At 42.0% G+C, this 17,843-nt stretch overlaps 1 protein-coding gene across 3 annotated transcripts in view; it reads right to left on the minus strand.

The window, feature by feature from the left end:
• PPP3CA (protein phosphatase 3 catalytic subunit alpha) overlaps positions 1-17,469 on the minus strand; it is a 148,934-nt gene extending 131,465 nt beyond the window's left edge. For 2 of the 3 annotated variants that reach the window (XM_072118508.1, XM_072118498.1), the window contains exon 1: positions 16,797-17,468. In XM_072118508.1, the coding sequence (XP_071974609.1) occupies positions 16,797-16,854 (58 nt within the window). In that variant the 5' untranslated portion in view covers positions 16,855-17,468. Of the gene's footprint in view, positions 1-16,796 lie in introns of all 3 variants that reach the window. The other variant, XM_072118516.1, reaches the window with a different exon arrangement.
• Positions 17,470-17,843: the final 374 nt, after the last annotated feature.

Raw genomic sequence — 17,843 nt, forward strand, 5'->3', positions numbered from 1 at the left:
GAAGTGGAGGCTGCTTATACAGAGTGAATGAGAATCTGGAGGAGGTTGTTCAGTAGAAATGGGGGCTAGTTATACAGAGGATAAGAGGAGCTGGAGGAGGCTGTGCAGGAGAAGTGGAGGTTGGTTATATTGAGGGATACAATGCTTGAGGATTAACGGCTGGTTAAACTAGCAGGTCTGTGTTTGCATGTGCAAGTAGCAGAGAGTACAGGCGGTCCCCTACTTAAGGACACACGACTTACAGACAACCCTTAGTTACAGACAGACCCCTCTGACCTCTGGTGAAGCTTTCTGAATGCTTTAATATAGTCCCAGACTGTAATGATCAGCTGTAAGGTGTCTGTAATGAAGCTTTATTGATAATCCTTAATCCCATTAAAGCAGGTAATGTTTAAACTCCAAATGTCACTGGGGCCAAATTTCTTTTGTCTGGATCTACAATTATAAAATATACAGTTTCGACTTACATACAAATTCAACCTAAGAACAAACCTCCGGACCCTATCTTGTACGTATCCCGAGGACTGCCTGTACATTGCAGAGATATGTGTGACCACCAATACGTATCAAATATATTTTCTATTTTTATGTCCAAATATGGGATGAAAAATCAGTAATGATTATAAATACTCATGAGCAAGTATCTAAATACATAGGGACAAAAACTTTGTGCACCTGCATTGTCTGATATCACCCTGTATTCTACATGTGACTGATATACACTGCAGGTTTAAGTTCATTTTTTTCTGATTCAATTTGATATTCATGAATTCTCTGCAGTACATGTGTGTAGGAGGCAGGGAGAAGGTGAAAGGTTGAGGGGATTTTCTCTCTTTTTATGCAATGCTTCTGGTTTCCATAGACACAGGAAGAAAACCAAGGACCAATCATTCTACGGTAAAAAATTACTAACATTTTTAATACATTGGGCACAATTACATGGAACCTTCTTTATACATTATCTGGATTAATACACATAAACCAAACCAGAAGCCAAATTGGGTCTCATCATTTTGCTTTTAATTACTAAAAAAAAAAAAAAAAAAAAAAAAAAGCGCCACCTCTGTCAGCTGATGGACAGATGTGAAGGGAGTGGTCCCCTCCCATGGTGCCCCCATCTTCCATTAGGTAGGGTTTATCTCCAGCTATGTAATCTTACAATTACAGTTTTCTCATGTTAGCAGCAGCCTGCACACAGCATTAGCAGGGAACATTACAATTACCAAGATTACTGTGTGAGCGCTGCTTATTACCATCTCGCTGTATTGTTTTACATGACCCCCCGCCCCCACTTCAAGGCAATACGCACATGGAAGAACATCAACTACAACCAAATTTGTTTTAATTGTCCCTATCTGTAATCAAGAAAAATGACAAAAGAGAACCCCTCCAAATCTCTCCAGAAGTGACATAGCATGTGTATACTGGATGACATAATATGACAGCACAAAAAAAAGACAAAGAAAAAAAAGCAAAAATTCGAGAGCGCATTCAGCAACCAAGTGCAGCTATTATTGGCTCAGCGGAAAAAGAAAGCGATTCATGTTAGGTTTGTGCCAGGGAGGTTTGTGGGTGTTGTCACGAGCTGATGCCCATTAACTAATAGCACCTAGCCTATACAGTTTTAGAGTTAGCCCACACATTCGACAGACGCATTTTCCAGCAGTGTTTTATGCAAGCTTGAAGAAAGAACAACAGAGCGGGACGTAGAAAACCTTCTCTTTAGAAGAAATCTTTTGGTACAGAAAAAAAAAAAAAAAAAAAAAAAAGGAACAAACCATCCGGACACCAAGCAGCTGTCAGTGCTTGCTTATATACTGTATCAAATGTGAGATTCACAACAAGCAATGCAGCAATGTGCACAATAGATATAGAACGTCCTCTTTAACACTCAGAGGCTTGCCCAAGTTTAAGGATTACCCCTATCCACAGAGTAGGGAATAACAATCTGATTGTTGAGGGTCTCACCCCTAACCCCACTGATGATCACAATAGGGGGCTATTTCCCCCCCCCACCCCCCTAAGTCATGGAGCGGGGGATAGTGCATGGGTCCCGACCCTGCATTCAATGTCTCCAGCACTTACATAGCTGCTGAATGAGAGGGCAGGACAGAGCGCCATGTCTATAGACACTAATTTAGGACGATTGTAATCTACATACACATGATCAGTGGAGGAAGGGGGCACTTATAACCAATTTTATGAATAGGGATGATCGATCATGGAGTGCGCCAATCCCTTTGGCTATAGGAGTGAATGAGAATCTGGAGGAGGCTGTACAGGAGAAGTGGAGGCTGGTTATACAGAGGGGATGAGAATCTGGAGGAGGCTGTGCAGGAGAAGTGGAGGCTGGTTATACAGAGGGAATGAGGAGCTGGAGGAGGCTGTGCAGAGCGCCATGTCTATAGACACTAATTTAGGACGATTGTAATCTACATACACATGATCAGTGGAGGAAGGGGGCACTTATAACCAATTTTATGAATAGGGATGATCGATCATGGAGTGCGCCAATCCCTTTTGCTTATACAGAGTGAATGAGAATCAACCACCTTCAACCACCCCACACACAGATTGAGATGTACACAAAAAGATTTAACATTAATATAAGCGTGTGTGTGTGGGGTGGGGGGGAATTCAGGCACTTTTATGGCTCTGTAACCCCTGTAAGAAACGATTCCAGGAAGATCTGTGACAAATTTGTTAACTAGTCTTATTTATTGAAGCTCATATAGTATTAAATCTACCACCAGGATCATGATTATAAACCTGACACACTGACATACTGGTGTGTGCCCCCCTTTGGCAGGATCTACTTCCAATGCCCTTGTTTTTAAGAAAAAAAGGATTTAAAAATGTATGCAAATGAGCTTGAGGGGCTTCAGGCTCCATTATGATTATAGAGCCTGGAGCCCCTCAGGCTTATTTGCATAATTGAAAACATTTTTTTTAATCATTTTAAAAATCCTTCATAATGGTGGTAGATGTCCCAAAACAAATAAACAAACATCTTGGGCTCCTTTCACATGCATGTATGCTCGCCCATCCATAGGGAGGAGTGCTACTTTGGTGGGCAATATGAACATATTGCCCATTGAAATGAATGTGGCTACATGCTACTTGCAACAAATGCTACTATGTACGAGCAACATACAACTGAAACGGTCCAGTAAAGGTGGCCTGAATTGGCACTCTCTCCATAATGGGAACACCCACCGTCTGACCACAGTCCATTAAATGGAGACACCTCCATTGTATTGTATGGAGACCCCCCCCCGCTTTTTACCAAAAGTGCGGAATCACCCAGTTGTCAATGCACTTATAAAATTTCTAAGAATAACAGATGGATGTCCCTCAAACATCTGTCAGATAAAGCAGCCGCTGCCAGCTGCCTTTCCCAGTCCTCTAGCTTTAGTTGTAGCGCAGTGAGATTGGCTGGAACAGTACAGACACTTGCCTGCCACTGCTGCCCAATAAAGAAACCCTGAGGATGACAACTTTTTATTGGTAACACTCACTGTATACAGCAATAATGCCTGGAGTATGTTTATCCGGCAATAGAGCAGAGTAAGTTTGAGTACTATTCATGCCAATTCCCCCCTCCATTGCACATGAGTGGCAAGGTAAACATTTACACTTTTTGGGGTTGCCAGGATAAAACACGGCTGCTTTTTTTTTCAGAAATAGTGCAGCAGGTGTCCATGGGCTCTCTGGTATTGTAGCGCATCTACAATAAGGCTGTGCTGTTCATAAGAAAAATGTGTCGGTTTCCTACCAAATACAGTGCCACACTTATCCGTGGCAAACCAATGACCATCTAGAATGTCTTTGGCTACCTGTACATGAACGAGCAATATCCCGTTACAAACAATGGAACCACGTCTCTTGTGCAGGTGAAGTCCACTCATGACTGCAGAAAAAGACTGCCAAACCACACACTAGTACTGGGACTGCAGTCACCTCATACACAGGGTCAAGTGCACGAGCCCATAGCTCCAAGATGTAAGAAAACTCCTTTAGAAGACTTTGCCATTAAAGAGACTTTTCATATGCCACTGAGGGATTTTGCTAAATATGCAAATATGTGTTCAAGGACATACAAGGAAAACATTGCGTCTTAGCTCCCTTTTAATGCAGCACCTTTCACATCAATGTTAAGGGACTGCCTTAAAAGGTAGCCAAGAGGCAATGTTTTCCTTATCCTATCCTTGGAAATGCAGGTTGTAGCCATTGAAAAAAATGTGTAATGCTTGTATGCATGTAACCTACCTTGGGGGAAAAAAAGCCCAATACAAGTATTTTCAGGGAAATCAGCTTCATATATTACATGTACTTTTGCCATGAGGGAGTTAAAGCGGCTCTAGAGAACAATTAAGATACTTTACACCTTAGGGATTATTTACTAGTTGATTCTTTTATCCAAAGCAACTCAATAGAAACAATACATGTTACCTGTTACAAGGGGCCAGTTTATGCAGTGCCCTCTCACAAATTGCATTTACACAACTCTAATTTCCTCATTTTATTTGGTACATTGGTTGTTTATGCATTTAAACAAAAATATGAGCAGTAATTATAATGATAAAAACAATAATAAATAATAACAACAACAACAACAATCAACACTGCAAAACAAGCATAAAATGGCACCTAGGAAGTGACTTAACTGAGTAAAATGAAGCATAACCCAGGAAAATACACTGCAATTACTCATGCAGAAATCTTATTTCTGGCACACAATTTACACAGGAAACAAAGGCAATGACAAACCTGCTGCCAATGGCTTCTATGCCAGAGAACAACACGGAAACTCTTCTGCTCTTTATACAGCAGATTAGAACTATGATGTTTCTTTCCTACTGTCCATTCTATGCATATATACTACTACTGAGACTAGGTAGCCTGCAGAATACAGTATATACTGGATCCAAGAGCAATGCCAGACACCCAGCTTCAGTTACCTATTCACAGTCATGTAAAAGATTACATTGAGAGAAGATGCTTTGTTGAAACCAAAAACAAATGAATACATAAGAATAAGTAATAAAATAGAATACTTTGTACCAGCCTGGCCGGGCACTGGGAGCTAAGGGTAGTATCCTCAGCAGTTACTTTACATATTACTAAAATAAAGTTTTTAACACGTTAGGTTAGGTTCCAGGATTATTACAATACAGATTTGGGCAGAGGCAGGCAAGATTAATCTACCATCACATCTACTTCTGATGGCCAGAATCCTCATGGTTGGTTTCCTTTCAGTTATTTTCATTGTTCGTCTCCCATTTGGCCGTGTGTTGAGGGTCTTGGTGGAAGTAGTGGTTGGCTGGGGATGTGGGCATCATTACATTAAGGAAATAATCATATAATTATGCCTCTTTTTAAAGAGAACCCATCAGGCAAATTAACCCCCTAAACTAAATATATTTTCATAAACTGCCATTAGAGAGCATTGCCTCTATGCCTTCATTGTCCCTCTACATGCCTGTAAACCCAAGCAATGAGGTCCTAAAGCTGTATGCAAATGACCTGTGAAATGTCCAATGAGTCATTATCATATTCAAGCTGTCCAACTTATTCATGAGTGGGAGGTACAGCCACACCCCCAGTGCTTGACTGACAGCCAGTATAATGGTGTGAGGTATAATAGTGTAATGGCTCCTCTATGTGCTTCCTGGTGCTGGCGACCCCTGCAGCCTGTGTGTGTAGTAGAGATACAACAGCTCCAGGCAGCCATGTTATAGAAGAACACGTCAGGTACTTGTGTAGCTGATGTCTGTGTCCCACACATGTGTATAGGAGAACACAGCATGTCAGCAGGTAAAGCACAGTCATTTGCATGAGGAACATTTAGGAATTTTGGCATAGTTAAGACATAAATGTCCAATAGAGTTAGGACTCACATCTATCTAGCGAATGGGGGTTCCAAAATCTCTCACCTGCAGTGAGCAGAGAGGTGGCCATCGTTTTAACTCTATGGGATTTTCAGGGGACTTCCACCTAATCCTGGAAGTCAGAAAGAAGTGAAATGAGAGAGCAGAACAAGGGAGGGCAGTAGTTTTAATCATGTGAAATAGGTGACAGAACTAGGTAGGGGCACGGCTGTACATTGAGCTGCTATAATACCTCCCCACCAAGAAGATGCCACTAGAGATCTCAAGACAGGGAGCACTTCAGCACCAGGGCAATCCAGCTCCAATTCATTTACAATAGCAGTGCCCACCTATTCTACAATGGTGGTTTTACCATGAGCATGCCCAGTTGTACGTTTCATTGCTTATGCCCTGCATCTACATAGCTCATGGTTTTGCACGCTCAAAAAGCACTTTTAGGCTCATAGCTAATTTGAGGGACACCTATATTTATGAGCATAAGAATACATTAGCCACATGCTTTACATAGCGGAGGTTACCAAGTTGTATCCCTTGAGTACATTTTACGGTCTGGCTACTATAACCACTGTACATTTGTAAGCCGAGGACAGAAATTGTATGACTGGACTGTGCGGGTAATGTAATACAGTGACTGATAAGTAATGTAACTAGAGATACAGCCTTTCTGATGAAAGGGCAAGTGGACATAACAGGAGACATCTTAGGAATATACATGTGTAATTTTATCGGGACCCTTAGAAATGCTCTAATGCAAGTGTGTATATATAACACGCACAATGATATATACGAATCAAGAACCCCCCCAGCTCCCTGAAGGTAACATTACTGCAGTAGTAAGGCCGCCACATAGCGAGGTTATGCAGCAACTGTATGGAAAAGCTGTCACACAGAGTCAGTAAATCAATAAGGCCTTGACATAAGAGTAAACATATGATTATAGTACATAGAATACGACATAAAAGTGCCACCATACAAAACAGATTTGCAATCATTACAACCAGGGCTTTTAGGCTACAGAATGATAAATCAACAATTTACTAAGTACCGTGCGTCAGTTTTCTGCCGGACTCTGCACGTTATTCCATGTGCAAACTGTATGCGCATTGTCATGTTTACACAGCTACAAGACAGAGTAGAATGTATGGCAAGTGTGTATCAGAACCTTTTACAACAGCATGTTGTACCTTCCTTGAGTTCTTCACTCAGCAATTTTCATGCAGGACAATGCCCTCTGTAACACAGCAAATCCAGTTCCTTGAAACAGAAAGCATTGAAACAATGAAATGGCCAGCCCAGAGGCCTTCCCTAAATCCATAGGAAAAACCTCTAAAAAATCCTTGCTGACAAAGTTATGGCCATCCACAGAACTGTGGAAGAGACTGGAAGAAGAGTTTGCCAAATCCCACCAGAGAAGTGTGTGAAGCCATTCAAAGAAGAGTTGGCTCGTCCATAGACCAGATAGGCCCTTAAAATACCTCTTAGCCCTAGCACTTCAGAGAATTTGCCAGATGTCTATATGCTTGCCTAATCCAGATTTATGGGAATACCTGTTCACACATGACCAGCTTTAGTGTTTCATGATGCATTCCATTCATAGTGTATTACAGTTTATTCACACAGATTGGGGTGAGAGCCTCCACTTATCTCATCATTGCTATACACATCGCTTCATACTTTAGTAGTCATCCAACATGCTAGACAGTTTCTTATCTAAAGAGAGGAGAGGCTGAATGATAATAAAGTCTCAGTAATGATGCTATTTAGCTCTGAGATACACAAGTGTGTACCCTCCATTACTTCCACTACTGGAACTTCCAACAGGAAGAGTTTTCTTCATATAAAGTCTGGTCAGGGATGGCAGCTTGGGAAAAGGGGGTATACAATATGTAGTACATGGCCCAGAACCATCACAGCTGCATTAGCTAGATTAAGGACAATAGAGAAGGAATCATTTCATTAATTTTTCTATGGAGGTCACCTGCCCTTCAGACCTATCAGCAGAATCAGAACAAGAACAAAAGTGTGCCATTCTGGGTAGTTTACAATTGGAGCCAACCAAGCAGTGGTGCCATTTTCATCGCAGGGACATGACTGGCTAACATGGGTCTAAGCATTCATCACAGAGGCCATCATTGTAAGTCTACAGAGATGGAGCGGGTACATGACAATTGCTTTATGAACAATAAGCCCTTAACAGAGCTGTCTGGTAATTTCTCTGCCCTCTCCGTATAGAATATGCACACTTGAGGCCAAGCACGCAGGTTTATAGTTGAAAGAGGAATAACTTTTAGCATGTGGATATGTTCAACCGACCAAACTAATTGTGCAGATGGTGAGCAAAAAACATCTAACTCACATTTTCCAAAGCCACATGGGATGAATACAGTCCATGGCCTCAATCAAGTTCTAATCACATAAAGGCTCTCCTGAGCATCCAATGTTGTGTTCAGGGGGTAATAATAAGAAGAGGGTGGGGATGGATGGATATAGGCTGGGCTAGTTGTGTAATATGATGAATGTCTGTTGCTGGAGGGGATGGTTTGTCACTCAGGGAATTAGTGGATGTCCCCAGGCTTGTGGTGCACTAAGGCCAACTTTTGTCAAACACAGGGTTTGCAAATTAAAAAATATTTCTACAAAAACAAATGAGACTGTCACTTCTAGTTTTTCACACTTCTAGTTATAATGGGATTTTTTTTCTTATGTTGAGACTGCCAACAGGAAGTGAAGTCACAACTAACTTATTACTTTTTCTTATTTAGTTTCTCAGAAATTGATGAAAAAGTCTTGACTTCTATCAATATATACCATGATGGATTCACTTTTCTTCAATTATCTGCTTTCCCTTTCCCCTGTATACTTTATAGAAAGCGGATCTCCTCGCCAGATAGCATTGCTAGGATTTGATCTCCCATAATTTACCTCAATATGCTGTATTTTCTGCAAGAAGCAGATTACATCCATGTATAAATCTGTGTGGAAATATGCTTTCACCAGTAATTACAGCATATATGACAGCCAGATAAATCCCGGCCTGCCATGAGAAGAAGACTTCACTGGAATTGACTTATTCCTGGTACTTGCCCAATGTGTGTGCTAATGAAAGCTTTTATACTGTACAACATAAACATAGGAGAAGATGAAAACACTTTCAAGGCCGCTACTGTAAAATAAAAACAAAAAGTCCGGATGTTAAAGATAATTATAGAAACCCTGTACACAAAATGCAGAACTCAAGGCAGCTCCATGTAAACTGTACACAAATTCACACGTGGACCCAGTGTCGTACCTCCCCCCATTCCACCCCGAACGTGAAACAAGCTCAGGACAAGCCTCAGCATATTCAAATATGCCTTCCAGAAGAAGCCCAAAACTCAGTGACAAAGAGCCAGACATGAACACATGAAAAGAGGGAAATACATTAAAAAAAAAAAATAAATAAATAACAGTCTTCCAAGGATATTGATCACTGCTTGACAAGTTTTTCACCGAAAATACATGAAGCTCCCGACTGCAGCGATGCTTTTCTTTGATCATCTCCTCTTATCTTCTATCTAAAAACACTTCACACAGTTTTATAGAGGCTTGGGATTCAGAAACTTCTTAAACAAAAAAACAAACAAAAAAAAAAAAAAAACCTTGCAAAACAGCCACAATATACAGTAAGGTAGGCTCCGCTCACATGAGTTACATACATGTCACATTCACAGACTTATCCTTCTAAATAGAGTCAAACATACCCATATTTACTACTGTCAACAGTAGGGCCTGTGCAGGGGGCTGAAGTACTCTACAGAACTCACAAGGTGGCCAACTCCCCTATTAAAAGACTAGTAGTAAAAATAATTAAAAGGGAACTCGTCACCACATTTTTCACAAATACAGCTAGTGACAGGTTCCCATAGAGCCATAGTAACAAATCAACAACCTTCTTTTAGCTAAAGATTGTTCCCATCAGATCCCCATATATTCAACAATATAATTTTACCTGGTATCCACGACTGTCTATAGTGTCTGTCTATAGTGAGTCAAGGTGGGGGTGGGGGAATCCAGCAGCTCCTTCCCATGCTTTCTCAGCATGCAGCAGTAATGTCATATGGCATCATTGCGGGTCCTTTAGCCTCCTAACGTTACCAAACTGTACACCATGCACATATCTGAACACATGAAATCACAGCAGCCTGCAGGGATATAATGAGAAGTCAATGCAGTCATGCTGTGATTTCAAGTGTTCAGATATGTGCATGATGTACAGTTTAGTAACGTTAGGAGGCTAAAGGACCTGAGATGAGGTCACCCTGGTCACATGACATAAGGCCACTCCCCCCCAACTCTCTCTAGATATCTCTGCATACCAGGCAAGTTTATAACTCTGATTTAATGGAGATGTGAAGGAAACACATTTTAGCTTAAAAGGAAATCTACCACCAGGGTGAAGGACTGTAAATTAAGCAAGATGACATACTGGTGTGTGGCCCCACTGGCAGGATCTACGGCACTAGAGCTCCGGTAACGCTATCAAACACTGCAGCAGGGTACAGTGTAATCATCGGACAGCTTGCAGTGTTTGGATGTTTCCGGTAACGCTATCGCTCTAACACTGCGGCGTTTGATCAAGCACTAGGAGCTGCTTACTTTAGTAAGCAGCTCCTATTGCCGATAAATTGGGTGACAGGTCCTCTTTAAGCTTCCTATGCCCTGGCTTTTAAGAAAAAAAGGCTTTAAAAATTATACAAATGAACCTGAAAGGCTCCAAATAATTTGCATTATTATAAAAGCCTTTTTTGTAAAAGCCAGAATATAAGAAGCTAAAAGGAGAGCAGATCTTGCAAGAAGGGACCAGTATGTCAGTGTGCTTGATTTACAATCCTTGATCTTGATGGTGGATACCCTGTAAGAAAGGCTCTATAGCAGTGATGGCTAACCTATGGCACTGGTGCCAGAGGTGGCACTCAGAGCCCTTACTGTGGGCACTCAGGCCATCACCAGAGATGACTCCAGGTATCTTCCTGCAGTCCCAGACAGCCCAGGACTTGCTGTGCACAGAGCTATTTTAAAGTGACAGCTCTACCTGGGACTATTTTCTGCTTTATTGGTGTCCTCAGGTGCTGGTATCAATGAAAACTGTGAGGGAGTATAAATCACAAATTACATTTCTGTGTTGGCACTTTGCGGAAAATAAGTGGGTCTTTGTTGTAGTTTGGGCACTCGGTCTCTAAAAGGTTTGCCATCACTGCTCTATAGGAACCTGCCACTGGCTGTATTTGTGAAAAAATATGGTGACAGGTTCCCAGATGTAAAACTGGGGCCAAACAGGGCACTGTCCTTTCAACAAACACTGCATAACTGGAGATAATAAACTATGTAATATCTCTTATTACATTAAAATGCCTATTCTCCCTCCCACCGTGGCCATCTAATCAACTCACTGAGAGATCAGGTCACAGTGGGAAGCGGGAGCTTTAAAGACTCAGTTACATAAAATGAGTGCTTGCTAGTAACATTTTTAGTACCTTGCTGCAGTGCTAGATTCAGAACAGTTTAGTACTGCAGTATAAGGTGCCCCACACTCCTGTTTCTAGGGGTGTGCTATCAAGAGGCAGGAGAGCCGGATCTCTATTTCAGTGTGCGCTGTGTGTGGGAATCCCTTCATGAGCGAGGGTCATTGGTATATGAATGTCCACGTCAATTTTTGCCATTCTGTTCTGCACTTCTGTAAATGACAATATTTTTAGAACTACTTTATTTTAAATCATTACAAATTGTTAATGACATGAGAGACTTTAACTTGATAGAATAATTTTATTAATATAAATTTTTTAAGGAAATTAGCAGACATAAGTAAAAATGTGAAAAAAATGTTTGTAATTTTTCCCATTTAAAAAAAAATGTTGAGTTTCAATCCATCACCATTTTTAAGGTTTAGAGACAAAGGGTGCATGTACTTTGGCAAATTGTCTTCTCCACCTGCAGCACCTTCTCCATTTTGCTTTCAGCTGACAGGCTGGCGGGGGCTCATATCTCCTGAACCGTGACACCTAGAAACACTATTCTGGCGTCACATATGGACAGGAAAACAGAGATATTCACCCCTAAAAGTTGTCAGGAATGGATCTGTAAGTTTTTTCTGTAATTTTAACAGAAGATATTTCTGGTTCTCTTTCACCTAAAACACAAACCTGGTATTATATTTAAGGGAGGAAATTCCTATTTATTAGGACAACAGAAATGTGTTTCTAGGAGCCAGGGTTCAGGAGATCTGAAAGTTTAATGATGATGAACGTCATGTCGTGCATATACATGCCATCTTCACCGGGTCACGTGCAAATAGGAAGTATATAGTCATATGACAGTATTGAAGCCTTCAGTCACGAAGGTTAATAAATTTGGCAACCTTGAACTTATAATTTGCATAATGTGTACTTAACCAACCTCTGCTCTCGATATACCCATTCATACAAAAATACATATACTAATAAATCGCCTCGGCTATACAGGATGAACGTAATGTTTAGCAAAGCGTTAAAAGGTTCTTCTGAAAAATAATGATCCAATAACTTTCTGGCATGCAACCAGGGATACGGTCATTAAAAAATCTAAGTTAAGAAAACAGCAAGACAATGGGGCTCATTTACAAAGGGCTTTGCGCTGCACTTTTGTCGGACTGTGCACGTTCTTCTAGGCTAAAAAGACTTGTACATGTATTAGGAGTGTCTGCGCCGCTATTGTGTCGCACGCAGCCCTTTTGTGGCACAGCTATGCTAGCCTCCATGCGACGCCACTTAGCGTGGGTGCCGTCAGTCCGACTAATTCGGACAGAGCGCCATATTTAACTTGCAAATTGCGTTGCACGCCCTATGTTAAAGGTGCACCACAAAAAAGATGGTGAACTCTGTTGCGCCAGCGTGGGAAAGCAACAGATTCATGATTTTTGGTGCACAATCTTAATGAATTGTCGCAACCAGCATTACATACAGAAATAGCACTTTAAGTGAGTTTCCGACTTTCTAGGCAAATGTGCCCCAATAAGTGATTATATCAAATGCGTTTTCCCTGATGGGCGCATCCAACAGTATTGTATGTGGGTGGGCACTGCCTCTGTGTAAAGGTTCACCATACCTGACAACTGTGCAGTGACTAATAGGGGCGTCTCTCTGACCTGTATATATCTGTATATATTGGAGCTACCTTGTCACTCCGCTATTCCTAGTTACACCTAACAACAATGAGAAGGCTTTGCTGGTGCCAAGAAAAACGAATTAAGACAAACTTAAATAAACCATGAAAACAAGTTTTGTTGACCTCTCACAGGAACCATGATAAACAGCCTAAAGCAACTGCAGAGCGGTAAGCCATTATTATACTACCTTACTCCCTGAGGGTTTGGGTGTGCACCAGCAGTGCTCAAAACAGGCTCCAAAGTGAAGCAATACAATCTGAACTGTATATAAAAGAAAAAACACTAACATAAAAAAAATAAGAAAAACCTATTTCACATGTACATAATAACAATTTAAGAATCCAGAACCATGCAGGCGTCCCTGTAGGGCACAGGAAGGGTCGGGTCATGGAAAGGACAGGCACATAGTGCATGGATAGGTTATTGATTTCATTTGGCAGAATACACCAAGAGAAGATTACTTTTTCCATTTCAATCAAGAGCCCTTAGACATCTGCTTCCACTGCAGGCCCTGCTACACTATAAAGAAGGAATATATTATCAAAGACTTTCAGAAGATTTAAAAAAAATGAAATATTAAAACTAAAACCATTATTAAAGGGAATGTAATATAATGAAGCATCTGACATTACTCAGGTATGGCAGTAGAAGAGGTCATACTCTAAAAATGTGGGGAGCGCAGCTTAGATTCAGGCCAGGAAACTATATATTTCACAGGAAAGTCAGTCGTGTGGAACAAAAACATCACAAGGGATGTCATAATGAGGAGAGATCCGTTTTACAAAATAATAAGCCAGTTGCTCTTTGTCTCCATCATGCTATGGCAGATGATTTAGGTGTAATACTCAGTATTTAAAAGGGGTTTTCAATATTCTGAATATTGATCAATAGAATCCTCAGGAGACAATGGAAGCTGAATTAAAGCTCCATTCTCTGTTAGTGACTAAGCCGTGGTACTACTATGGAAACATCATCAATATCAAGATGGTGAAAACAGGTTGATGTGATTTTGATTCATCTATGGATACAAGATTTTGGACAACTCTGCGATCCTTTGATAAACAAATATGGCCTTAGCACATGTAGATACAGGACTATGCCAGTAGAAAATCCACTGTGAATTATGATGACAATGAGAATGGAGAAATTCTCTGTAGGATTCACAGCAGAAGCTGCCGATTAGCTGCATACTCTATGCACCCATGTGCAGTCACCCATCAAGTTTGCATCAATGGGTTGTGTGCATAATGCAGCATATGACTCCCAGAGAGACATCTGCTTTGTAGCTACCTCAAATCTGGCTAATATAGTGGAGCATCAATGGCCATAAGGTTCCACACACCTGTCAAGCGGCCTTAGTAGGCAAAGTCTCCATAAGGAGAGCACTGACCATACACTCAGTTTGAGCATACAGACCGGTTGTCCTCAAGCGAGTTTGGTCTGACAAACTCCGACTGTGCCCTTGTAGGACAGTACCTATAATCATTGCACAGACATGTTGAGTTACGTCGGGTAAATTCCACATGAACAACAGGCTTTATACAATGTACACAAGGGGTGCTAAGTTAGAGGCAGAAGTAACAGAAGTTACATTGGGAGAAATCATTTATTTGCTGTAATGTGTAGGTGTTCAAGTTTTGTACAGTGTCATCACATAAGAAATTACGCATTGTATTAACACAGAATTTCCTAGTAGGGTATTATAAATGGTTTTGTATTTCACAACCCCTTTAATGGTACCCTCTGGGGTAATAAATAATGGCATGTGTTCTGCAGTCATATAGCCTTCAGTCCTATGGCAAACCATGACCACTTCTATGTCTGCCAGTTTCAGGCACTAGACAGCAAGTAGAGGGAGCAAACTACAGTAGGTTTATCTTCATCAAGAAGAGGGTTTCCTTCAACCCTAGTGAATACCCTGGATGACAGCCAAGCCATTACCTACCACAAAGCCACCGACTTTAGGAAGAAACCAATAAAATCAATATGAGCTCCCTATGTAGATTTCGTAGTGGGCCTACGTAGCACAGAGGCATAGCAGCACAGGAATGGCCATTTCCTAGAGAAGAATGCACAGTTCCCAATAATATCATTCCATCCTTTGCTTTAGAACTAATCTGACGTGTGTTGAACAGCACCTGAACATATTGTAACATAGATGTATCATTCCCATTCCACGCAAGCATCATCAACGTCCTTACATAATCTCTAATTCTTCTAAACTGCAGCCAAGAAATACCTACAATGTGGTGACGATGCTGAACCAGACAGCCAACCACCTGTAAAGGGAGCACCATGAATCCTGGTCTTCGAGATAAAAGTGAGGAGTAAAATCTATAAATACTGTCATACAGGTTCATGAATACTTAAACGGCTTTCCCATTGTCTTATATACAGGCACCTGAACCCTGCCATGCAGTAATATATGTGCGATTTATACTCTGATCGATACAGGAGCCACCAACATAAAGAACGGGTTCCACATAGATGCATCAGCAGATTGTAACTTATCGTAAATCCATAAATCAATCACTATAGATCCACCACCTCCATTACTCAATCACCAAGGATTCTCATTGATGTTATGTGACCAAAGTGCTTATTTTTCTTTATGTTAATCTATATGTTACAATTTATTGCAATGATCTTATACCGCACTACAGTCCATCTCTATGATTCAAATATAAATACAAGTTTGCAAAAAATGTCTTTCAGTCCATATTCATTACCAGCAGATTATTGGCAATTATAGAATTATAATATTGTGAAACACTCCTAATCTGTATTAAGAAATGGTCAATGGTATGTGGGTCAAACCCTGTATGTTTGCTCCAGTGTTAAAAGGGTTAAAGTCCTACCCCGTGCTTGGAATGTGGCACCGCTTCTACTTGTAGCCTTCCTAGTACTATGCTCTGGAATTCACCATGACAGATCTGCATTATCTATCTCCTGTATAATGAAGAGGACTACATGATAAAGGATGATCAATATCCTACAAGCGCAATATTGTGCTGCAGGCCGCATTCTCCACCCAGCTAGAAAGGGTTAAAGGGGTAGAGTACAGTAAGTGTAATACTGAAACCGGTCTCTGGAGGAGACACCAATGTGAGGACATATTGACTGCAGGCTTTTCTCCAGTAATCCAGCTTCCTCGAGGGCATCGGGCAATCCCCTGGTGCACACAATAGCAGGGGTATGAATAATAAGGCATTGCGGGCGGGCACAGATATGATATGCCATCCGATTACTGAGCTGTGGAATGTGAGCATGATGTGATGGGCTGCAACGTACAATAAATATTCACAATAATGGAAAAAATAGATAAACACGGATGAGATTAGAGGTGGCAAATGAGAAAATGCTTCATTAAGGCCACGGTAGGGGGCAATCGGCATAATTCACCATCCAGTCTGCCACCCACACACAATTCCTTCAGCATGGCATACAATGCAGTGCTGGGGGGGTAGTTTCCATTTTGTAGATTAGGGATTGAGCATCTACTACAACCTTACAGCACCCCACCCTAATGACCAGGAGCCCCTGCTTTTGCAGAGACCACCCATGGCTAGTGTGATGCCCCAGGGCATGGAATCATTGTCGTGCCATCACTCGCTACGTGCTAGGTGTATGAATAGGAGGAAGTGCAGGCTGCGCCAGGTCTGTGTCCCCCTCCCCAAAATACTGCAATGGCAATGGTGCTCCAGTAACATATGCTGGCTCCTTACCTTTCACCACCCGGTCCAGTGTGGATAACTTGGGGTCTATGGCCCTGTGCTCAGACATTTCCAGGCTGTCAATGGATCAATGTCTTTATATCCTGGAGATAAGTTGAGCGTGTTCTCCCCTTTCCTTCTGCGGTTGTCAGATATGATTCACCAGCATGAAGAAGAAGAAGAAGATGTGTCTGTCAGCAGCCCTCCCCCCCAAACATAACCAAACCTCACAGATTGCTGCAGTGAGCACTGAAATGCAACAGCCTGTCTCCAGCCAGAGACACTGCTCCACTGTATTCCCTGACACTCACTCTCACACACACACAGCACATACACAGCCAAGGCACTGGCACTCACTACACCATCAGCGCTCAACCTATCCTCAGCCCAGCTTGGGTTACCGCGATGGCCCCGCCCCCTGCTCCTTTGTCTCGCCCCTCCTATTGGCTCAGCCGTGCTGTCAATCAAGGCGAGGAACCCTTCCAGGTATTTCCCTTCCCTGAAGCTCACTGGTGTTACTATGGCTCTCTCTGCTGTCACTTTGGCTGCAGACGAGGAAGTGGAGGCGGAGTGGGAGGAGGAAACCACAGCGCGCAGAGCAGCCTGGCAGGGAGAAGCCCCGCTAATGATTCCTGTGCAGCAAGCACTCGAGTGAGGGAGGATGCTGGAGTGTGTCCGGGTGCCCGCCTCTGATTGGCTGATGTGTGGGGACGCCTGATTGGCCGCTTTCTAGTCCGCTCTTATTGGATGTTTTGGCTTCCTGTCAGATAATAATATGGTGAAAAGCGACAGAACCACCGCACTAACCCACATACAAGCAAAACCCGCCAGAGCTGCATCCCCCAGCCTCATTACTATACCGCGCTACTGGAGCATGTGTTCTGTGGAGGGAAGATGCCACTAACTGATGGGAAGAGATTGTATCACACTGTGTGTGTGGTGATCGCTCACTGTGCTGGGGGATAGGGAGCGAGGAGCCCTGACTCCAGGTCCTGCTTCTACTGCTAACCAATGGACATGTGTAGAGTATGATGGCAGTCTATATAAGAATCACCATGT

Source organism: Engystomops pustulosus, chromosome 1, assembly GCF_040894005.1.
Source record: "Engystomops pustulosus chromosome 1, aEngPut4.maternal, whole genome shotgun sequence".
Taxonomy (NCBI): Eukaryota; Metazoa; Chordata; class Amphibia; order Anura; family Leptodactylidae; genus Engystomops; species Engystomops pustulosus.